Source organism: Rhipicephalus sanguineus, unplaced genomic scaffold (assembly GCF_013339695.2).
Source record: "Rhipicephalus sanguineus isolate Rsan-2018 unplaced genomic scaffold, BIME_Rsan_1.4 Seq1138, whole genome shotgun sequence".
In the NCBI taxonomy this organism is placed as follows: domain Eukaryota; kingdom Metazoa; phylum Arthropoda; class Arachnida; order Ixodida; family Ixodidae; genus Rhipicephalus; species Rhipicephalus sanguineus.
The window spans coordinates 849,906-874,670 of record NW_023614391.1 but is presented as its reverse complement, the minus strand read 5'-3'; the positions used below and the strand labels follow the sequence as shown (position 1 = coordinate 874,670).

At 45.1% G+C, this 24,765-nt stretch overlaps 1 protein-coding gene across 1 annotated transcript in view; it reads left to right on the top strand.

Annotated features, from left to right (window-relative positions):
* Positions 1-1,533: 1,533 nt before the first annotated feature.
* The window catches only part of LOC119376252 (acyl-CoA:lysophosphatidylglycerol acyltransferase 1-like), a 28,889-nt gene continuing 5,657 nt past the window's right edge, over positions 1,534-24,765 (top strand). The window contains 6 exon segments of the mRNA XM_037646156.2: positions 1,534-1,674; positions 10,915-11,140; positions 17,137-17,351; positions 19,060-19,196; positions 21,912-22,044; positions 24,064-24,222. Of these exon segments, the coding sequence (XP_037502084.1) occupies positions 1,573-1,674; positions 10,915-11,140; positions 17,137-17,351; positions 19,060-19,196; positions 21,912-22,044; positions 24,064-24,222 (972 nt within the window). The 5' untranslated portion in view covers positions 1,534-1,572.

Below are 24,765 nucleotides of genomic sequence, written 5' to 3'. Positions count from 1 at the left end.
CCGTCCTTCGCCTGCTCTGCAAACGCGCGCACAGGCCTACAAGGATCTCTGCGCCGTGTGGACGGACGCTATCTGGTGACCACTCTATCGCTGACTGTTGCAGGCGGTGGAGGCGTCATCGTTTGGCTCGCCTCGGGGAAAGGGAAACGTTACGGGGGGATGGAGAGGGTGCTCTTCGCAAAAACGATTCCGCAATCGTGAAGAGCCGCCCACTCGCACCCAATAAAGATACCACCACCACCCACTCGCACGTGGCACACTGCCAAAGTGGCCGCCCGAGCGGTGTCGTTTCATATTCGATCGCCGACAGCTCCACTCCATGGCTTCGACGATGGAGGCGGCCCGCTGTAGGCTTCACTCTACGCATACAAGAGTGCGGTAGCGCTTGGCTGGTCAGCCATATTGTTTCTGTGGTGCGGATAGGAATGAATACTAAGCAGGGTGATCTTCCCTATAATCTCGTGAGGTTACGCAAGCGCATCCGTGTTTGCTGTTTAGCGCAGGTTTTGAAGCGATGGACCACGCTGCATGGCAGTGCCATTCGCCTAAACCTGCGACAGGAACAAAATGAAAGTATCTTCGTGTACACTTCATTTCGAAAACTCCTAGAAAGCAATGACGTGTGCGTACGTTCTGTTTTTGACACGTTCACAACAAGATCGCGAAAAGGAGGGCGGTTTCGTTGTTATATATACTTTTTTCTTACGGGATGAATACGTTATAAGAAACAGTTGGCAGAAAGTCTTGGTAGGTGCACGGGCCCAAACTGCATCAAATTATACATGCCGGGAAAATATCCCAGCAGTTCGCGGTTTTAGCCAAGCGCGTGTCGAGTGCGTGGCCGCACGGGCAAGTCCTACGCGCCTTGTTTTCTCAGTGCTGCTCGGATCGGGCAGGCGGTGCTCTCGTTTCGCGGCTGGCGACGTCCTAGGACAATGCGCGTCGGCGTCCGTTTGTGTTGGCCGACCGTTCATTGTCTCGGACCTTGCAGGTCCGTTGCGAACAGCAAGGGGACCGCGCTTTGCTGCGCGAGCCGCGCTGTGGGCCGATCTCTCTTTTTCTTTTTGTTTAATCGTTACTGATATCACGCCGTTGATAGGGGCCCGAAACGGATACGCGTGTGACGTTACGGGGCAATGCTTTCGTCATCCCTTCCTCTCTGTCGTCATTTCTGTCTCTCCTCCACCTATTAACCGCTGTCTTGCCCGCCCTGCCCATATCTGCGCGCCCTTCCGTGTATGTGTGTCCGCCAAAAGTGCGCATGTGCCGCGGGGACTCCTTTCTATCAAGCAGCTTGTCAGCCAGGCCGCGCGCGTGCACTCAGCTGCCTGTGAGGTGCCGCCTTTTTCGCCGCTAGCTTCGAAGCTGCAGCAGCTGTGTACCGAGCGAGAGCTGCTCGCTCGCTCGCCTGCCTGTGACCCTCCTTTACTATTATAACCTTGTTGTGTTCGCGCTCTTCGGTGGTCCTGCATTTGTGGCGGTGAAGCGACTCGGTGCCCGATGCTCGAGTGAACGAGCTTGTGCTTCTTCTTGTTCATATACGCTACGCTGCTACGTCACAACTTCTTGAACATGATCAGGAGGCTCGAAGCCGCGTTCCTCGGCCGCGAGGATGATCACATCAGCAGCGAGCGAGCGACGACGGAGCGACGCCAGGATCAGCGCGCCAAGCGGGTGAGGAGGAAAGGAGGGGCTTTTCTGCACCGTACCCACCGTAGGGGTCTAGTGGATAGGTCGCGGGGTCGAATCCCGGCCGCGGCGGTCGCTTGCGATGGAGGCGAATTGCTGGACGCCCGTGTGCTTAGATATAGGCGAAGAACCCCAGGCGGTCTAAATTTCCGGAGGCCTCCACTACTACGTCTCTCATAATCTTCATTTTTGGATGCACTGGGGTAAATCACGGGGGGTAAAGGGGGTCCTGACCCGCCCTATGTTCAGGCTGGGGGGACACCACTTGCATTATCCCCCCTTGAGATTTATTTTTCAAACGCCACGTATTTGAATTGCTTGAGAGGTAAATATAGTGCCGTCAACTTTTTTTTGTTAATGCCTGTTTATTTTGCAGTGTGTGCAGGCCTGTGTTCAATACCCTTCAGCTATGTGAGATTACTGAAATCGCAAATGCCGCTTGACCGTTTTCGGAGAAGACTCCAAGAACAGTGCAATTACATGAGCTCGAAACCCATGCTCGTTTTTTAAAAAATTCATTTCAAAACATTTTAATATTTATATAAATAAAAATAAAAATATGCCCGCTATGACAAGATGTGTATCCCCCTTGTGGTTTAACTGGATTTACGCCACTGGTCCTAGCGACCTAGGCTTGAGGAGACGTGCAAGTGCAAGAAGCTTTCACGACCCTCACCCCGGCATTATCGCCCGCGTACCGCAATGACAGACAACCCATGGCACAGGCTTGAAAGCTGTGCGTATCCTCGGATTGCATAGGGGTTACCGCCTGCCAAGCAATTGCTGGCCACGTCTTTTGATTCGGCGCCCATCGGCTTGGTGATAGTGCATGACGCACAGACGCGTCATGCACTCGAAACTTTGATGAAGTATGTGTTTTTACCAAAAATAAATAATAAAAATAGGTGTCTTTCTCAAAAGTCAAGGTTTTCAGCAAGTGCCCCCACCCCCCGCCCACGAAAAAAATTCCTGGCTACAGGCCTGCTCACAACTGAATCTTTTATTTCAGAAACGACAAAATTCTATACAGCCCAAGTTTCAGTCTTATTACAATCCTCTATCTACTCGCCGCATTATAACTTCCATGACATTTCTGCATACCTCGCAATCACTGCTGAGGCATTCGAACAACGCCTGCTGAAGAAATACGCGGGACTGAAAGGTTCTACCATTACGCTTTCCTGGTGTCTGTAGCATCATTTCCATTCTATAGGTATGAATATAATTAAATGGAAATACTAAACGGACGGCCGTTTAATTTCCGATAATATTTTGACTGTTCGAAATTGAGCTTGGTGACATTGAAAGTCAACAGCCACGCGCGTCGTTCAAAAGACAAAAGCGTCGCAGGGCATTGCTTTGTGTTTTCAAAACATTTCACGAGTCAGCGGCGTGACTTATTTCTTTTCGTATGTATAAACACAGAGCGGCTGCCTTTTCGGCACCGCTATAGTGTTTTTGACTCGTTTGCTTGTGAGTTTCTTCAAGGCAATAAACTGAGCTGGTCTGTTAGCACACTTACACTATATATATTAATCAGGGGCGCGTAGCCAAGGGTGGGGGGGTGGGGGGGTTCAACCCCCCCCGAAATTTTTGTTTTGCTTGTGCATATATACACGCACACATACAAACGCACGCACGAACATACATAAAGTAGTATGGTTGAACCTCCCCCCCCCCGAAAAAAAATTTCTGCCTACGCCCTGATATTAATGAATAATGAACTTAAACACACACACACACACACACACACACACACCACACACACACACACACACACACACACACACACCACACACACACACACACCACACACACACACACACACACACACACAACACACACACACACACACACACAACACACAAACACACACACACACACACACCACACCACACACACACACCACACACACACACACCCACACACACACACACACACACACAACCACACACACACACACACACAACACACACACACACACACACACACACAACACACACACACACACACACACACGTACGTGCGTACGTACATATAAAGTGAAGTAGTGACAGTAACAGAGCAGTAACGGCAGAATTGTTCATTTGCGACGCTGCAATTGGATTCCGGCCGAAACGTCGTCAGAATAGGCTCTCAGCAGAACTTTATAGTATCAGAAATAAATGAAACCAATACGTACTGTACTGATATGTCGCATGCAGGGTGAGAGTCCGCGTTTCCACGTTGTTCATATCACACCGTCCCCTAATCGTAAGTTCACACTTTTTATCGCCAGGTAGTTTTGTTAAATCAGTTAAGGTTTTTTTGCACAGCATGCGTTGAAACTTTTGTTGTTTTAACGTGAAAGCGTGACGAATTCGTTACAACGGCGAAAGCGCGCACCTCGCCTGACGTCCGCCCGCAGTAGCAGTGTCCCGAAAGCATGTGACCTCTACCACCGGGTCTTGTTCAACGATTTTTAGATGCGAAGCATCTTATGGCGGAGTTCAAACCGGTGGTGGTGGTGTGCGATGTGCGGCTTGACCACCCTTTCTGCGCATGCGCATTCCCTCTCCACACACCTCTCCACTCCGCTCTCCCCCTTTTCCACTCCTTTCTCCCACCCCCTCTTCCCTCTCCCCCTGAAACGCGGGCTCGACATGCCTAAAGTCCCTAGATTTACAGGGAAATATCTAGGGACTTTAGACATGCCGAAACGCTGCTTCGCATCGCCTCATGGTCCCCTTGAGCGGGAGATGGTGTAATCTTTTTTTTTTTTTCATCACTTCAAGCCTGATCGTCTTTACCTGGATTTCTCTCTCGTTTGTGCTTCTTAACTTAATATCGCATTAGGGAATATCGTCCTAGAATTGTACGGGCGACGTGGTTTTTTGTTAATTATTATTCTTATTACTAAGAGGAATAACCAGCCACGGCCCACTGGGCCGTTCGCGCGGAAATCAACGCTGCGGTAAATTTGCATCGGAAAGAAAAAGCCACGAGTACGGAAGTGGAGGGTCGGAATTGAGCGCTTACGCATAACGCGATATGTTATCTAGTGGCGTCCGTTCGTCGAAACATTGCACACGGCACGCTTCCGCGAGCGGTGCCTGCTTTGTAGCGTGTCAGTGCCGATCACACCACCTACCCACGCCCGGCCCTTCAATCTCCGCTATCGGCCGTCTCAGCCGCCACGCACCACCTCTCGTAGATAGTAAGCTGTCGTATCTCACAGGGTGTGCAGTACAAGTGGACGGGAGAAGCCTCGGGCAAACACGGCGCCCGCGCGGCTGCTGCCAAGAGTCGTGGCCTGCTAGATGAGCACGTGTGTTATTAAGCACGATTGTGAAGAGGGATCGTCTTTCTGGTCCGCCTAGCCTTCAAACATGCGAGTGTAGGGCCTTCCCCAGGGCTTATCCGTGCTTCCCGCCCGATAATGCCGACTTGGCAGCTCGCAGAGTTGCCTGTGCCAGTTGTGCTGTTTGGTCTGGGGGGCGTGCCCGCACTGAAGGGAAGTGCGCCGCTATGGCGTTTAAACGGATTTAATGTAAATTATGTAACCCTTACTTCCCGTTATGGAATGAAAGCTACCGATACGCCCGCACTATATTGGGGTTGATTAAGTGACTGTGCGATTCTCCTGGCAGACAAATATACGCCACTGGTTCGATTGGGACGTGTCTACAGTAAATACTGGATGCCTGCACATGCTTCAGGTCCCTCTTTTTCACGGGAGGTTTAGGGGAGGTTAGAGATTGCCGATTACCAGGCGAGGTGGCCTGGGCTTCACCTCAAATGTTGGCAGAAGGGCCCAGCCACCCCAAGTTCTGCCTGACTTTGGTGCATGTTAATTTGGACCTCATTTGCGCTCAAGATAACCGAGAGTCCTCTACTATACAGCATGTCACAAATTTCAGTGTTGTTTTGGATGTTTAGTCATATTGATCATTCGTCATTGTTGATCTCCCACTGAACATGAATATCAGCGATCGATGAATTGTTATGAGTGAAGTTCAATTATCTTTTCAGCATCACCTATCACACTTGCGTGTGACCTGAATTCACTAAGCTGTATCATGTGGAGTATGCATCATGCCTTTAACGATGTAGTGATATCGCGTCCGCAATACTTATTGCAATATCTCTGACCAGTGTTTTCTATATTGCAAGTCATTTGGCATAAGATGGGAATCCTTATTTCTTATTGCAATTTTACGCTTTCACCACCCATCCCAGCTTTGTCTACTAGCACAGCACAGTGCTTCGTTAAAGTTGATGAATCTTTTACGTTTGAACTTTTGGAATGAAGAGAAGAGGTTGCACTTATTTTCATAAGGTACAGCATTCAAGGATGCGAAGGTGGATGTTTTTAAAATCTTGACTGCAAGAAAGAACAAGCAGCAAATCCAAAAAAAAAATATTTCAAATAAAAAAACATGTGAAGCATGTAATCGGGGCACTTGCATAGAATTTATCAATAGTTAAATTCACAGTCACGTAGTGACAAGGATGGATCGCTTACAAATAGTTCTGCATTCTTAGAGATGTGATACGCTTTTGAAATGTTGAACATGGTTTGAACAGGAGGCCAGAACAAATGAGTTGTATTTTCCAAGAGAGGTTGGAAACAGCATGAATGGCAATTACCCACACTCCAAGTTTTTTAATGAATATGAATTACCAACTAGCCCACGTATCCATCTTTTTGTAATTGAAATATACTGTTAGAGACCCTGTGGTCTTGCTTTACTTCCCGAGTTTCCGCTTTAATTGGTCGCCTGACTTGTTCATGAAGCGAGAGAACGACTGTTCTCTTGGCAACCTTGTTCAAGCCTTGCAAGCATGATAGAAAGTGCGCCTGATACTTCCAAGTGTCCTCACGCCAAGTGGTCTGACCTTGACCAATCTCCAAGTAGAGAGGTCTTGTGTGTGTGTGTACCTACATGTTGAGAATAGCCTCATGTGGGCCGGTCATCCTCTGCTGCCTGTAACATTAGGCCATATCTGACGTGACACACACACGTTGCAGTGTTTTCCTAGGACATACGATAGGACATGGAGTGCAGTCGAGTTGTCTTGAGCATCGTACGAATCTGCAGAAGGGGGAACTTGTCTCCTTTGCTTGTGTGACCCCCCCCCGCGCGGGAGCAGTGTACTGATAACCTCGTTGTGTGCCTGGCAGCTCAAAAGTGCCCCAAACTTATCACTGGTTCGCAGTGTTTATCTGGACAGCTAGGAATGTTGTAAACATGTAGCTCGGATACTTCATCGTGGAGAGCAGGGTGGCATATGCTATTCGTTCGAGAAAGTTATTATTGGCGAGGGCTCTTACACTGTGGCATGTGTAGACGGGATAAAATATTGCACATTAAGAAGGATGTCGGATAAGTAGCCTTGTGCATCCTCATGAAGAAATCGCCATCATCATTTAATTGAAACCATTATTCACGATGTCCTGGTGCAGGGAAGTTTATAACATTACGGAATACATTGTTAGAATCTTACGTTTTAATACGCCAGGTCCCAAATTCATGTTTGGGGACTTGTCTTGGGGCAGAGCAGTACTACATGTTACTTTGCTTCTATTTCGATTTCACTAGCCTCCTTCCCCTGAGCAGTGTGCTTTCTTTTATAAATTTAAGTTTTCAGTCAAGCTTTTTTACACTTTTCCTGGTAGGACAGTATGGGAAGATGGAAAGTGTACATTGGGATACACAGCAATGGGTGCTTTATGTAATTGCGTATGGATTGGCTTTGAATTTCTGCTCACTTTATTGGATGATGCCATTTTTAATTTGATATATGCCTCAGTAGTTAACCCAGAATATCTGTCAAGGGGTTGGGGGTTGAAATTTGGACAAGATCATGGGATTGTGGGGGGAGGAGGGGAAGTGGGCAGCTTGCATAATATGACATTTCCTTGCTTCAGCTAGAGGAATCGAACACCAAATGTAGTGCCAAATAATAAAATACCCAAGGATAATAATGGTGCTTATTTCTTCCGTGTTTTACTGAAATGTCTTGCAAGAGCTTGACAAAGCCAAGAAGCCATTCTGCAAAGTTGCTGCATGTAGAATTCAACCTGAAGTCACCTGCTAAATTTCAGTGACATCAACAGAATCTTTGAACGCATATGTTTAGACTGTTGGTTAAAAGGACAGTAGGGCTATTAGGAAAGGCTTGAAGTTGGCCTCATGGGGGCAGGGAGGCTGGGTTGTAACCTCTGGAACTCCCACTGTCAGTTCACCACTGGTATGACTTTTCTGACTGCGATCTGCATAATTTCTTTATGCTTAATCATTGAAACATGGTTCTGCAGTAGTTCCTGCATTTTTACACTCATACAGAGGAAAAAGTTCACTTTTTCAAATGATTGAAGACATCTGCATAAAACTGTTGTCATTTTTGGCCAAGTACTGACAGCTCAAGCATTAAAGATCTATTCTAATTGTTTGAGACATTTATGTTACATGCACATGGCGCATTGGTAGTAAGCTCAGTTGCATTTTGTTCATTCATACATGGGGGATATTTGTATAACTATCAGTTCTCTCCAATTAAAAATGCAAAACATATTGGAAGTGAACTATTCTAAGTTAAGAATCTTATGTCTTACTTTTGTTTCTTTAAATGAAATATTTAAAGAAACCGCAAAGCTTAGAATCGGCATGCAATGCAAGGAAAAATAAGTGACAAATGTACAAATATTTTTTGCGATTGCTATCTTGTAATCGAACGCAGTACCAGCATCGATGAACTAATGTGTTCTGTTTGTAATATGTGAATTGTGTTCAACTGTTCATGATATAGAATTACGTTGCCTTACAGTATTGAAGCAATTGGTTTGGCTGTGTTTATTTGACTACTTTGCAATAATTCATTAGTGCTAAGGTGCAGCATTTCTATCATGCAGGAATTTTGCTCATTCAGCATTCAGGCTTATGACATCAAGCAGGATGTAGTACCCAGTAGAATGTGGCCTCTGAGATAGTTGGTATAGCAGCAGGCATCTTGATGCATGCAAAAACTTTGCGCGCCCAGTTTAGTTGCGAATTCGTTGTCGACTAATTTTTGTCTTAGCATAAATGTTTTGAAAGTTATTAATATCTAAATGTAATATTAATTCAGCATGCAGCTTTCTTATAGAGGAACATAAAATAGAAATCATAATTGAGCTCCATCAATATTTAGTTAATTGCATTCCTGTAGTAACATTTAGGGCAGTCTAATGGAACAAAGCTTGGTAAGCGAGACAGGAATAGACAACAAAAGAACAAATGACACCTTCCTGTAATTCCAGTAATGAGTTAACTTGGCTGTTAATTAGTAAATGAAGACTGTGCTACATTCTAAGGGAGACACATTTAAGTTTCCAGAATTCTCCTTCACTGAATGATTCTGAGTGAAATCCATTAATGCCACTGACAGCACATTGGCATACTGGTGACGTTCGTGAAAACCTTGGCATACATTTTTTGGGCAAACAACTTGTCTCTTCTCACTAAATGAATGAAAACATCGCTTCGAACCAATATTTTCTCTGTGCCTGTCATCATAGAAAGTGCAAGAAATGCAGAAAAAAAAAGACCATACGTACGCAGTGCAAATCAACTGAATTTTATTGAAAAACACATACATATTTTAGTGCAAAGAAACATGTGGTCAAAATATGAATTGATTGTCACTAAATTGGTTTAAAGAAACCACAAAGCTTAGAATTGGCATGCAATCTAAGGAGGAATAAACAACAAATGTACAAATATTTTTCATGTTTGCATCCTGCAATGAAATGCGGTACCGGGCTACTGCCTTAAATTCAGAGTTCCTTTATACATAAAATCGGCAAAATGCTGTCACCTGTGTTGGTGATGGCATGGGTAAACCATGGCTGTCATGGGCAACATGATAGGCCATATATGGGAGACTTTAACTGACATTAACTGACATTAAATGACATTAACTTTGTTTTGGATTCATTCCAAAACAAAGTTAATGTCATTTACCCTACGTAATGCCCGCATACCAACATCTTACGTTTTAAATAATGCCGAAATAACACTTAGTTCTAGTTATAAATACCTTGGTGTTCACTTTCAATCAGATCTCACGTGGCATTATCACATTGACGTCATCCTTGCTTCAGCTAATCGTTCACTTGGTCTTATCAAACATTTAAGCTCGCCTATTTAACACTCGTTCGACCAAAAATCGAATACGTTTCAGCTATTTGGGACCCAGTTCAAGCCTATCTTATCCAGAATATTGAATCCTTGCAAAACCGTGCTGTGCGTTTTATTTTTTCAGATTACTCACGTCATTCAAGCATCACTGCACTAAGAGATCGCGCCGAACTTGAACCCTTATCTCATCGTCGCCAAGCAGCTCGCCTTTCGCTTTTTCACAAGCTATACCATCATTCAATTCTTTCTGACGATTTCTTTCAGCTCCCTGCAGTCGTTTTTTCTCGCCGCGATCACCAGTACAAAGTCATACGACCCATATGTCACACGCATCGTTTCGCTAATTCATTCATACCATGCACTATCATTGAATGGAACCATTTATCATCGCACGTAGCTACCGAAAAAAACATAACGAAATTTCAAGATCTTCTACGCACTGAGCGTATTGCCTAAACGCGGTGTCCTACCTAATTCATTTCTTTTCACCTTTTCCCTTTTTCATTTCGCATATTGTAGCGGTATTCCTTCTGTATTGTGTATTTCATGTACTCTGTTTGCGTAGGCATTCAGTAACTGCCTACTGTGCTTGCACCTTTTCCTTTTTTTTTTTACCATTTGTGTCTAGTTACTTCAGTATGTTGTAGTTTGCATTTACTTCATTGTCGTTGTTGTTGTTGTTTTCTGACTATGTATACCAGCCAAATGTCAAGATTGTACTTTTTACCGTTTTTCTCACTCTGTTGTTTTTCACAATTTATTGTAAAATGTCCCCCTATGTAATACCCTCGTTGAGGGCCTTTAGGGGTATTTTGAATAAATAAATAAATAAGTGTTGGTACACCAGAGAATGCTGGAATCTCACGGGAATGTGAGCTCATCACATCTTAATTTTAGTGCTAAGGAACACTGACACATGAGAGACGACAGGACAAGCACTTCCTGTCGCTTCCTGCTAAAATGGAGATGTCATCCGTATTCACCAACTCACCCAGTGACAAGTTCTTAATCTCTGTGACACTCTGCGCCCCCTTCTCAATTCAGTTCGTTGCTGCATCCGCAGGAGATGGAACTGCGGCGGCTGCTCCACCAGGTGCGCTGCTGGCTGCGGGTCATGTTTGTGCTCGCCAACAACCTCTACTGCATCCCCACCTACCTGGCCTGGATGTGGGTGGCCTTCTATCCGCTGCGCGTGCTCTTGCCCCCTCTGTACTGGGCCATCGAGCGCCAGCTCTTTCGCCTCCTCCTCCTCATGGTCTCCTTCTGGAGTTGGAGTGCCGAGTACTATGGTATGTCGTTTTGGTTGCAAAGACATTGTTAGCAGTTGGCAGTGGTGTGAGAATGATTTATAGACGTCACTCTGCCCAAGTGGCACTGCAAGAAAACAACCACCAGCACCCTCATCGCAGCGCTGGCGCGAACTGGGTAGTGCAAAGAGAGCTGTTTGCAAGCGAATGTGCATAGGCCACAATAGACCTACTTCTGTTGTTTGTGTCGAGGCACAGTTTCCTGAAAATCAAGGACCTGGAAAGCTACTTGCCACACATCGACGCTTCAGAAAAGTAGGAAACTCATCGAAGCGAACTGCAGGTACAATGCAAAAAAAGTTGTACTTTCGCCGGCTGCAACTCGCAAGTAAGCATCGCCTGACATCGAATTCGAGGCAAGCCCGCCGACATCCGTTCTTTAGGGCCTAAATGCATTATATTTGGGTATATACATAATGTCAAAGCCATGAAGTATATACCCAATCAGTTTATCTAGCAATGTATCTTAGGATCGGTGGTACAAGCTCGATTTATGAGGAACTTTTCCATACTGCTGCGGAATCCTCTCGCCCTCATTCCACAAGCGCTTTTCCTCATTATAATTGGCCTAACCAAATGTGTGAAGGTGATCTCTGTCATCGATGTTTGGCATTTTGTCTATAATCTGGAAGGTAATCACTCTTATTGAAGAGCTGTCAATAATGCATAGACAAGTGATTTTTTTGCCAAGCTGTTTTGCTTATCGTAAGGCAGTGCATATGGGCCACGCGGCTATACTGTTTTAGGCAGCGCACGCTGTCAACGGCTTCTTCACACGTACATAATAATAATTTCTGGGGTTTTATTTGCCAAAACCATGAGGGAACCTTCGTGCAAATTAACATTTGGACAAGCAATAGTTTGATATTTCACCAAATAAAGTGTTCTATGTCAGTTGCGCTGCACGAGATTCTTCAGCATACCGATCGTAGCGCAAAGACTAAATGCGTGAGCACACGTCAAGCAAAAAGTGCTGCTCGTTTGTGTCGAAGTGCTCGTCACACGTCTTCAATGGAACATAATGTGGTGGCAAACCAGTGCGCATAGAAACTGAGCCATGCTGCCAGTGACGCGCTGCAGTGAGCCCCAAATAATGCATGACTTGGCTGACATGTCCTCTTTGATACGCCATTTTAACAGCCACTCGTCAAAAAAGGCCACACAATCTGCTCTCAGCCTGCAAAACTTTCCAACTGATTCGGACCCATGCACTTGTTACAAACTACACTTGCGAGTGTTCTCAGTGCGGCTACCATGTGTCGTCTAATTGTTCAATGTGGCGCAATGATGAATCTGGAGTGCCACTGCCACGCGAGTTCGTCCCTGTACAGAGACCACGGAAGTGCGGATGCGACTTGCCATAGCTTTGTCATTACTTCCGAAGTCTCATTCAAAATAAATAAATAGTAAACCCTCTAAATAGTAAATTAATGGGTAATAAATGGTATGTAGTTCTCGGCACTTGCAGGACCCTTTTGCAGAACCTAGCTTGAGAAACCCTGCCAGTTAAGGATCCAAGGGGGGATAATACTGGTGGTGAGTGGGGGGAAGGGAGGAATGACGTTTTGACACATGTCACTCGCAGAAACTGTATTTCTCATGCTCACCTTTTCATTAGTGCTTCACCACAATTTACATCTTGTTTGTTGCGGTGAAAAGCCTGCATGTGACATTATTTTATGTGAACAGCCTAATTAATTGCTGCTCTCTGAATTTTGCTCTTGTCTTCTTGTTTACGTTAGAGCAGCATTTCGTGATTGCACTATAATAAGAATGTGCACTAAAAAGTCGCAGACTTAATCCTGCTCTACTCCATGTGATCCCGAACTCCATTTTGTATGCTCCAAAAACTGCTCCAAAGCACAATTTTTTCAGCTCCAAACATGCTCCTAAACACAATCTGCTCCAACACAGCTTTCTTCCTGCTCCAAAATTTGCTCCATATCTGAAACTGGCTGGACCACCACTGTATCAGTCTTTAGTTTTATCCAGATGCAAATGCACGCCACTCACATCGCAGCGTTTTCGAACACCTCCTGCTGCTTGCTACTGGCACCTCTTGATGCTGGTGTCATGAACTCACCTTCAAGCTTATAACTTTTGCTCTCAAGCACTTGCACTGTGTTGATTGTGCACTTGCTTCCGCCACTGTGTCCTCGGAGACTTAATCCACCTTGTGTAGCTCATGCATGAGCTCTTGCTCTCTTTGTAAAACAAACACACTGTGTCAGCTCCCACTGCAAAAACAAACATACACGCATTCTGGTGTCTTTACAAAAGCCCTCAGTGGGCAACATGAATGCCAAACTGCACATGTCCCGATCAGAACAGCACCAACGTCACAGTGCACCACAACACGTCCACTGCACATAGCGCTCCCTTGACACCACCAGACACGGCACCTAGGTGAAGCTCTAGTATGTTACTATGCGTGTGGGGGGTCCCAGGCTACACACCCCCATTCCAAGATAACTGGAGCATTGAAAAAGCACCCCTTCTCTCTGAAATTTGACCGGGACAGGACGGGCAACAAGGGGTCGAGGATAGTTTGAACTGGATATGACATAAAATAATCTGCAAAGCTGAATGGGGCACCCCCCTATTGATATGCTAGCATTCTTTCTCGTATATGCCCCTATATCGAAATCTCTTATGCTGCATGTTTTACGTACATTCTCGTAGAAAAATGCAATGCATCACATGACAGTAGATAGATGGAATATTGTTAAACTTGCTAGCTCTGTATGTTTACACTAACAATTTGCCAAAACCACTAGCAGCCGCATGTGAAGTCCTCCAGATTCGGATATTGAAAAAGCATCTGGCAAATGTAGTTAAAGTATGTTACTTCACAAGCTTGTGAATTTATTTTAATTTAGTCGTATGAAGATAAGGTAAAAAGTAGTACTTATTTGTAATACCATCGAGATGAAAAATAGGGCACATTATAAACACAATATTAAAAATGTAAATGTGCAGTAAAACTGCTGATATCTATGAAAGAATAGACAAAGAGTTAGTAATGTTCAAATCAAGCTTTAGAAAGGCACAAGTTGTAATGATTGAATAATAAGCTGCAGTAGAGGGCATTACTGCAAATATCCCAATAATACAAAAACAAGGGAGCAGACTTGTTATGCTTTGTGTAAGGGAATATTTAACATGGACTCACACCATTCTTGTTGTGTGCTGCACCAAGAGGAAAAGACGTAAGGACATTGTGATATGAAACTAGCACAGCGCTTATATCGGCACATATGGCCACTACATGGTAAGGAACATGGCACATACAAATACATAAAACCTCGATATAACGAACACGGATATAACGAATTATCAGTTATAACGAGGTAAATGAAGAATAGTCTTGTCATAGATGAAGTGTTACCAATAAACGTTGATAACAAATTTTCGGATAACGAAGTTATTTTTGTGGCAGATGAGTTTGTTATAATGAGGCTTGTGTAATGTCAAGCTGCAAACACATGGACTACTGTGAACATAAGTTGAATAACGAGTTTGAGAAACCTTGCATTTTGATGGATGGGACAAGCAGACCCAAAGGTGAAGAAACCTGAGGCAGGCGAGAGGCAAGTCTTGATGTACACTGTCAATTTTATGAAAGGGAACACGCGAGCGTGTGGCCCGCGAGCTCCGGCGGCTGCTTGCAGCGCCTTCAGGCGTGCGCGAGAGCAACCACGATCTCTTTTCGCGTCATCTAGTGATGAATAAAACAACCAGTCATGGGTAATATGCAGCCAGCTGCAAGATTGCAACCCCCTCCCCCTTCAAGCCGATTACGCAAGAGGCCGGTCCAGCGGCGTGTCGTCTGCTGCTTGTAAACTGTTTGGCACGCGGGAGCAATCGAAACGCCGAAGCTCTGCCGCTTGGCTTTCGCGCGTTGCACTTCGGCCGATTTAGAGCGATTTAAGCGACAGCGGTGCAGTCAAGTGAACTTTCGTTCCTGGTTTCCGGTTTTCAAATCTCGCATCGAATGCTGTGGAAAACATTTTTCTGAGTAGAATCCCACTTGGCCGAGAACGTGTCACCTGTCGTTAAAAAATGTACTGGCATGTCTGAGCTCGATGCTTTAAAGTCATGCATAGTGACTTACGCTGGGTTCGTGATGAGAGCGCGAAATGGCACTGCACATCAAAGAGAAGTATAAAAGGCTTTGTCATGGTTGTAAAGATTTTGATCGATAATTATCAGTAACATAAATGACGTGAGCATGAAACATGAAAAAAATTTCAATGCGTTTATTGAAACTGGAAAAACGTCGTCTTGCTTTTGACGTCAACATTAAAAGTAAAAACAGATTATGAGAATTGTTAGTACCTGGTGGCGTCACCGTTTGCGGCCCTGACAGCTGCCATTCTAGCTGGTAGGGATTGATAAAGAGCGGCGGTTAGGGACCTGTCTCTTCTCAGCTTCTCCCACTCCTCTTTAATGACAAGCGGCAGAGCTTCGGCGTTTCACCAAAAGCCAAGCGGCAGAGTTTCGGCGTTTCGATTGCTCCCGCGTGCCAAACACAGTTTACAAGCAGCAGACGACACGCCGCTGGCCCGGCCTCTTGCGTAATCGGCTTGAAGGGGGAGGGGGTTGAAATCTTGCAGCTAGTTGCATTTTACCCATGACTGGTTGTTTTATTCGCCACTAGATGACGCGAAAAGCGACCGTGGTTGCTCTCGCGCACGCCTGAAGGCGCTACAAGCAGCCGCCGGAGCTCGCCGGCCACACGCTCGCGTGTTCCCTTTCATAAAAATTGACAGTGTACAATGCTGAAGCAAAGATGACGCCTGGAGATTTGAGTGCTACGACAAGCAGTGAGCCTGCATCGCAGCTGCAGCGCGCGATGCAGGAAAGATCATTCTGCCCAGCGGACAACTTGTCGTGCTCGGGCACCACGATGCTAAGCACAACTGTATTCATTAGCCAGGCCACGATAGCTGCTGCATTGGCAGCTGACTGATGAGACGCCTTGCCCGTGATCCGCTGTGCTTGTGACTAGGGGTAGCACACCAGGCCAGGCCACGCACCATACAATACTTGTGCTGGCGGAATGCCACCACTGGTGGGGGTTGGGCGGCAGCAGCACTGACAGACCCGTTCCCTGGGTGCAGCCTGGATCATGGGTGTCCAAAGCGTTGGCCTGCCATCTTCCGTTTGCTGCTGCTTCGGCTTGTCTTTGGCTGCCAAGCATTTCACCACGTTTACAGCACACGTGGCCCAGTTGTGGCACACTGCATCTCTCAACCACCACTGGGCAACAGCTGATTCGCTGCACTCAAGCACACACCTGGCTCCAAAAAGCACACACCCGGCGCCACGCCTTTGATGTCGTCAACGCTTCTGTTCGTTTCATCATACTCTGTTTTACTATCCAACATGCAGTTAATTTTTTTCACAAAGGTAAATTTTTTTTAAGGGAAAGTAGATAGTTTAGAGCACACAATTCGGTTTGATGGGACTGTGGTAACCATGTTACCATTTTATGGCACATGTTATTGGTCACATGAATGACCATGTGACTGGTAAACCATTTGGTTTATAGGTCACAAGTCAGGAATACAGGTAAGTGGCAAATGTCAAGAGCAGATGGCATGCAGGCCTCTGCTCCCTTTAGGAAATGTACATGCATGGAGGTTTCCACCCAGCAGCTTGCCCACCTAGAAAGATAACTGTCAGTGAGGTATGACAGGAAATTTTTCTGTTCCTTGTTAACATTGTGCCACGTGGCTGGCCATCTTTCCACAAGGACATGCAGCAGTCAACGCAGTTGCAGTCTCTGTTTTGGGGTCTAATGGCCAGGAAGAGCATGCAAGTCACTCCAGTCTTATACGCAAATGGGAATTTAACAGGACTGTCTTTTCAGAGCGTCAAGGAAAAAGTAATGAACAAGCACATGTCGACGAAGTTTTTTTGCTCTAGTTATACTGGCATAGTGACGCTAATGTTGTTCCCGTTGCATCTCGCAGTGGACGAAGTCGGTGAGGACGTGAGCGAGTGCTACAGTGACCGGACGCTGGTCCTAGTCAACCACCAGTCCACGGCTGACGTGCCATTGCTCATGGCCTCCTTCCAGGGGAAGCGCTCGGTCACTGAGCACCTCATGTGGATCATGGACCGCCTGTTCAAGTACACAAACTTTGGCGCAGTCTCCATGACCCACGGTGACTTCTTCATTACCCAGGTGACCAAGTGCAGGCACGCTACATTGGGAGTCGCGGGTTTCACTCCGGCCGTCAGAGTGACATTATATGAGCTTACGAAAGAAGGGGAATTTTTTCGAGGGGCTCGTCTCTTTGTTAGACACAGCCAAGTGAATCCAATACACCATTAGGCCAGGGAAAGCGTAGGGGCCATTAATTGTTGTCTTTAACTGTAGTGTAATAATGTAATGATGTAACTTGAAATCACCTAAAGTGGACCTTCGAAGAATCACTCATCCCACTGACAAAAATGGCAATTTTTTGTCTACTTTAATATGTTCCAATTTATGTCATTATTGCTACCTACAGTACAGCTAAGAGACAATTAATGGCCCCTATGCTTTCCGTGGCCTAATTATCTATTGGATTGATTTGATTGTAGGAACTTGGTTCATTAAGCTTGTCATAGTCATGGTATCTAGTCGTGGAGAAAAAACGCTAGACGGTAACGTCGACTTGTTGTTAACGTTTCACTTGCTGTTATAGCATTTCTTTACCCAGAATGGCAACATTGTGCGATATCGCATAATGAGGCAAAACGGATGTAGAATGTGCACTAGCCTGAGGTTTGCATGTGCAAGTCAAGAAGCTTATTGAGTAGGTACTCCAGCGAAATTATAAAGCAGGGACCTGCGGTAGCAGGCAAAAGCACAATCCACAAATATCCAAGATGACAAGACTCTGAAATAAAGCTAGGCAGCTGCAGGGAGACTATGCTCACAGATTCTTGCTCAGAAAAACAAGCGCTTATATGGGTGTAGTAGCAAATGTTGTTGCCTAAAGCAGTGATAAAAACAAAAGCAAGGCATTGATAAAAAGGATGTTTATAGGATGCCAAAAAAAAAACAAATTTGCTGGAAGATAACCTTGCTTTTGAAAAATACAATAGATGTTGTGCACTTCCTTTTATGTAAAGTAACCCACGACTTCATGCAATATAAAGACAGTGATGAGCTTTGCCGCAAACTGTGTATATTGTCATGAAATGTTCATGTAATGCTTTTGTATGAAATGTTTTAGCACTCATATTAATGTTTGATGTGCGCCAGGAGTTCACTTTATTATCATAGTACCGTATTTTCTCGCGTATAACCTGCAGAAGATGTACAGAAAATTCCGAGCTAAAGTCGGGGCACGAGTTCTATGGGAATTTCGGTGAGGAAGGTGGCTTCATGGCAGTGCTTCGTAGTAATGCAAAGAAGGCAGCTTCATGGCAGTATGCGAGAATATTTTTCATTCTTATTTTTCCATGGTTTGTACTGAAAGTGCAGGTTATATACAGGGGCAGGTTATGCGCAAGAAAATGTAGCACCTTTCCTCTCTGTAACGCAATCTTTTGAATTACTCTACTGGAGAAATGTGTTCCCTCAACTTGAGCCCAGTCTATCCCTCTTAACCTCAGCTGCAAGAAATAAGTTTTGGACGTATTTTTGGCTTCTTGGCTGGCCATCGCTACGCACTGTTGTCGTGACCAATGCGATGCCATGGGTGACACGAATTCGACACCAAAGTGTAACTACGCTAGACTATGGTGCCTGCTGCCGAAATCGCTAGCAAAGCGTGAAGTATGCCATTGTTGGCTGACACCAGGAGTCTGTCTGAAAATTACTCCTCGTGGTTTAGGCTTTTGCTTCAGTGTGCCCGCACCCCAAGTTGGTCAAGATGGTTGGGGTTTGTTCTCGCACACAGGGCAAGGACACCCGCAACACCCAGTTGCAGCGGCTCAGGGACCACATTGCGGAGGTGTACCTCCGCCGCGGGCTCAAGTGGATTGTCCTCTTCCCCGAGGGTGGCTTCCTGCACAAGCGGCGGGCCACGAGCCAGCGGTACATGCTTGTGTTTGCTACGACTCGCTTGGAATGTACAGGCCTGTTGTGTTAAAGGGGTACTGAGACGAAAACTTTCAGTTGTCTTTTTTTTTTTTACGTCAAACGAAAGGACGGTTCTTCAAGAGCTTAGAAAATGTACCGGTAAGCGTGAGTGTGCCCTGAAAAATTAATTACAACATGTTTCTAAAAGCTAGTTTCGGTTCCTACTTTGTACCCTGTACCCGCGACACGATATGACTTTCTCGTTACACACTCGCCCAAGATGTTGTGACGTTTCTGCGGCCACTCTGCTTCATCGCTCTGTTGTTGACACGCATGCGTCCATCTTGTATGTTTTGGTAGCTGAAGCGATCACAACTAGCCATACTGGTGCGTGAAGTCACTAGAATTGACACTGGAGCCTGACATTATGCTAGTGTCAATGTCTGCGGGTGCACCATGCGAAAATTGACTTGAATGTCACAACAAAATATTTGATCAGCATTTAATGAGCTTCACACTTGCTTAGAGCCCTCACTGTATGCAGGAGGTTTGTTTCGTGGGCTAAACTCTGCTTAAAAAATTGGTCATTACCCCTCTTAAGGGAAACTGAGGGCCAATAACATGTCTTGTTGGAGCGATAGATTGATGCTATGGAACATATCAAACGTCAATATTATAGACAGCAGCTCTTTAGTAATACAAGTAAGTTTTGGCGAACACTTAAGGCTCCACTGGGACATTGAACTACTAATCCGATAATGTGGCAACTCCTCAGTATAAGTACGTCGCTAGCACCTTGCCGCTGAAATAAAAAGACCATTCCAGCACACTGTTAAACTGTTCGGTTAGAAATTGTAGCTCTCGCTGATCTTGAGAATAATTGTGCATCAATTCCTTAAGGTCGCTGGAAGCAAATTCCAAGACTCACTGTGTGCTAATCTAGTATGTTGTTCAGTGTGCATATCATGATAAACATACAATCTGCCGCCTGACGTCGGAAAGGAAGTCTTCATTTCTAGGGATAGGGGTGAATAGTAAACTTGCTGTTCGAAGCGAATTTGAAGCAAATAGTGATTTGGTCGAATAATTTTTTATCGAATAGTTTGTATATTATATAGCACATGTTGTAAAGGAAAGTGAGCACTTTTGTCATGACTCGACTAACTTGCGCAATATTTTTGAGAATTGGAACTAGGCATGCAGGCATGTCACTTCTCTGGTTCAAAGTGAAGTGGAGGCAGCTTTGAATTGCAGTAAGATTTGAATAGCAGTAGGGTGCAAGTTATAAGCAGTAAAATACATTTTAAAGGGACCCTGAAGCACTTTTTTGAAATTTCGTCAGCGCTTAAGCTGACAAAATCATTCGCACCACCAATTAAGCACACACCGTGTATCAAGGCAGCTACGGGCATTAATAGCTGTAACCTCCTTCTCCCCGCTGCTTTGCCTCCTCAACTCATGAAACACGCAGGCGTTGCTGGCGACCGCAGCGCACTCAACGAGTTGAGCTTTATCGAGTGCTCTTCGCAGTGCGCCCCGTCGGCCAGCACAGACGAAGTGTGCAGAGTGGTTCTACTCCGCCAGGTGCCGCCACACTACCAGCCATTCTTATTTTAGTCTCCCATACGGCCCCAATCTGTAAAGGCATGCGGACCAACAAAAAAGTGTTTGAGAACGATACCCGATAAGCGTAAACTCGGGCACTGTGGTTGTGTCTTCAGGGCTGAAGTTAGAGCCGCAGACGCGTGGTTGCTGGCATTGACCGGATAGCGAGGGCTCGACCCTCACTACTGTGACGAGCTGAAGCGACTCCGCCCGTCGGATGCCTTACAAGCCTTACCCAATGTCGCATGTTTAGAAGTCGCCAGTCGTTAATTTGTGTCTGAATAATGAAACCTTGAGACAAACACTGTCGCGCGGCTTGGGTCAACCTGGAGCACATTGTAACGCAGGCAGACGACGCTCGCTGCCCACCGGAGGTTCAGTGACGTAGACTGGACATATTCAATGAGATTGGCCCCCGGTGCTACGTAACATGGAGCAGTGCTACGTAGAAAGGGCGCAAGAAGTTGAAAACTCGCTCGGCTGAGGTGCTGCGATCTGTAGCGATTCACACGTTTAAATTCTCGTAATAAATTACACAGTTGATGCGGAGAGCTTAAATCGGTCTGCAAATGATTCTTGGGTCTTGCTTTACCAGCTCAATGCATCTATGCAAAGTTGTCACAACTGTTCCAGGTCCCTTTAAAATTTGCTGCACTTAGCGCGTACAGGCCCTTGTAACACACTTTTAAACTTATAATGATAATTGAGTTGCACTTAAAACGTCGGGTATCGCTACTGTATAACTTCAGATTTTGAAGGTCTGAAAAATTCCTTTCTTGATTTTACAAAGTTCCCGATTTAAATAAATAATGAGAGCATGGTCATCGCTTCAAATCAAGTTTCAACTGTGTTCGACGGTAACGAACCTCAACTGTTCACGAGCTCATTTTGCCCATACCCAGTTCGATACCCCGAGTGACAGCAGTGACCAAGCTTGCACACATTTTTTTGTATGTCTTTATTTTTTTGTCTTTGATGCTTTATATGAGGGCCGTACATTGTCCGCTCCGCCTTTTTGACACCGGTTAACTTGGCGTATAAGCTGCGAAAATACCCTGCACGAAGCGATGAAGCATCAGCACGGCGGTTGTTGAAACATGGCCGTCTATCTTTCCCTCTCTGCAGGTATGCCAGGGCCAATGGCTACCCCATCCTGGAGCACGTGACGCTGCCGCGTGTGGGTGCTATGAAGACCGTCCTCGAGACACTCTCGTCCGAGAATCTTGAGAAAGACTAACAAGGGTGAGGGAGAAAGACCGTGCCATTGATAATGGACCTTTGAGCACCGAGCATAACATTCTATTTGTTTGTTCACTGGGGTTTATGATGTGTTTGGCAGGGGTAAGTACACTGTGTGAGTGCCATGTTTATTAAGGCTGAAACCTCATATGCCTCGTTAAACGCGAAAAGTGACCATCGGTATAGTTGTCGTAGTCAAAACAAATGGTACCAATAGTCATTGTCGAAGAAGATGATGGTAATGATGATAATTGAAGACCAGAAAATGATGATTTAATGATGATCACCAGATAGCCACACCGGATGGCTTTGACATTCAAATCGTGAATGCGTAAGGGACCTTTTTCTGACACAGTCTTGATTTTAGAGTGCATGATTTTCTTGCTCAGACACCAAAAATGCGATGCTCGCTATGGTACATAGCCGTGCCAGCTCGGTTTTCATACTTCAAAGGATGATAAAAGTTGATATGCTGGATATTCCATTCACCAGCTTATCACAGCAATATATTTAGACATAAGTGATGAAGTGATGATCAGAAAATCAGCGATGATCAGAAAATCAGAAACGACCTAATAAGTAGGGATGGGCGAATAGTAAATTTCAGGTTCGAAGCGAGCTTGCAGCTAATAGTGATTTGGCCAAAAAATTTCAAATACAATAGCTCAAATAGTAATATCGCATATTATGAAGAAAAATTAGCATTTTTTCAACTAACTTGCGCAATATCTTTAAGAATTGAAACTAGGCGTGTGCAAATGCGACTTTTTGAGTTCAAAGTGAAGTGGAAGCAAATTCATTAGTGGCATGATTTGAATGGTAATGGGGTACAAGTTATCAGCGGTAAAATACGTGACGCTTAAGGTTTGCAATACTTGGTGCGTAATAGCTCATATAGCATGCTTTTAAACTAGGCTTGTGCGAATAGTCAATTTTTGGTTCGAAGCGAATAGTGATTTGGTCGAATAATTTCGAATCGAATTTGAATAGTATATGTCACATATTATAAAGAAAAATTAGCATATTTGTCATGACACGACTAACCTGCACAATATACATTTTTTTTAATTGAAACAAGGCATGTGCAAATGTCATTATTTTTGGTTCAAAGAAAGTGGAAGCAACTTTGAATAGTAGCAGGATTTGACTTTCGGTAGAATGCAAGTGATAACCTGTAAAATATGTTAAGCCTTAAAATTTGCTATACTTAGACCATATAGGCCAGTATAACGAGCTTTTAAACTTAAAAAATGACGAATCGATGTGAGGGTAATATGTCCATTTAACCTTGAAGTGGGGCTTCATGCCAGTGCGGATTTTCCCTGGCAAAGTGTATTCATAGTATAGCACTCCTCCACTGCAGTGAAACTACCTTTACAGGGGGTTACATGTGGACTAATATACACCCATTTGTTCATTTTGAATACTTCGAAATTTCTAATAACTTAAATTCGAATGGAAGCGAATTCGAATACTGTAATATTCGTTCAAATATTTGCAGTGCTCGAATATTCGCACAAGCCTATTTTAAACTTAAAAGATATGATTAATAGAGGCAGAGGTAACATGTGCACTTAACGTTAAGTGTGGCTTTGCGGCAGGGCGGATTTTCTCTGGATATGTGGTTTCTACGGCATAGCGGCCCCAAGCTGCAGTGAAACAACCTTTTCAGGGGGTTACATGCCATGAAATATACTTCTGTTTGTTCATATCGAATGCTTCTAAACGTGGAACAATTTAAATTCGTGCCGAAGCGAATTCGAGTACACTAATACTTGAAAGGCTCGAATACTCACCCATGCCTACTAATAAGGGCAACAGGACATGAAGCCAAGGAAAGCGTGGGGGACATTATTGGTAGTAATTCTTTCGCTCCAGCCAATGCATGTTAAACTGCATCGAGAGGTTTTGCAGGCCCGATCAGAAGTTCAGCAGAATTTGGTACCGAGTGCAACAAAGGCTTGCCGTGAAACAGTGTTTCACGCTGCTCTCTGCTACTGAACTGTGCATTCTCTTTGTATGGACACCTGCAGGAGAGGAGCCAATCAAGTGGGTGGTGGACATCACCATTGGCTACCCAGACATGGGCAAGCCCCTGGACCTGTTTGTCATTTCGGGTGGTTTCCGCAAGCAGTGCGTCGTCCACATGCACTATCGGCGTTTCCCCATCTCAGAGGTGCCCGTCCACGATTCGGAGGTGAGGGGGTCATTGAATTTTCGTGGAAGGGGTGTGAGAATAAGGAAATTTCGTTACCAAATTGCATGTGAATATTTAAAGAAAAAAAACCAAAAAGGTTGCCTCAACGTTCACATTCAATGTACAGTACTTTTGCATTTCCGAAGCGGCATCAGATGTGATGCTTTTGTAGAGTGTAATACAGTAGAATCTCGGTGGTACAAATCTGACTGACGGAATTTCGGTCTGATACGAATTAGTAAAATTCCCCGGCCGAAATCCATTGTGTCCACTGGGCCAAAATTTTGATGATCCAAACTCTTTTTTTTTTTTTATATCGCAACGGGTGATACGAACTTCGGTACTGAAGCCGTCAAGCGATGACCGAGAGCAGCGTACTCTGAAAGCTTCGAAAGTACACGCGTGGCCAGTGCACATACAGTCAGAACGGTGGGTACCAACCAGTGTGGACGAAACCGCGGTCACTATTGACGCGATCACGTACGGCGACGACGAAACCCCAAAAATACGTGTCAGAGCGATGCTGCTTGCCGCAACCGCGGC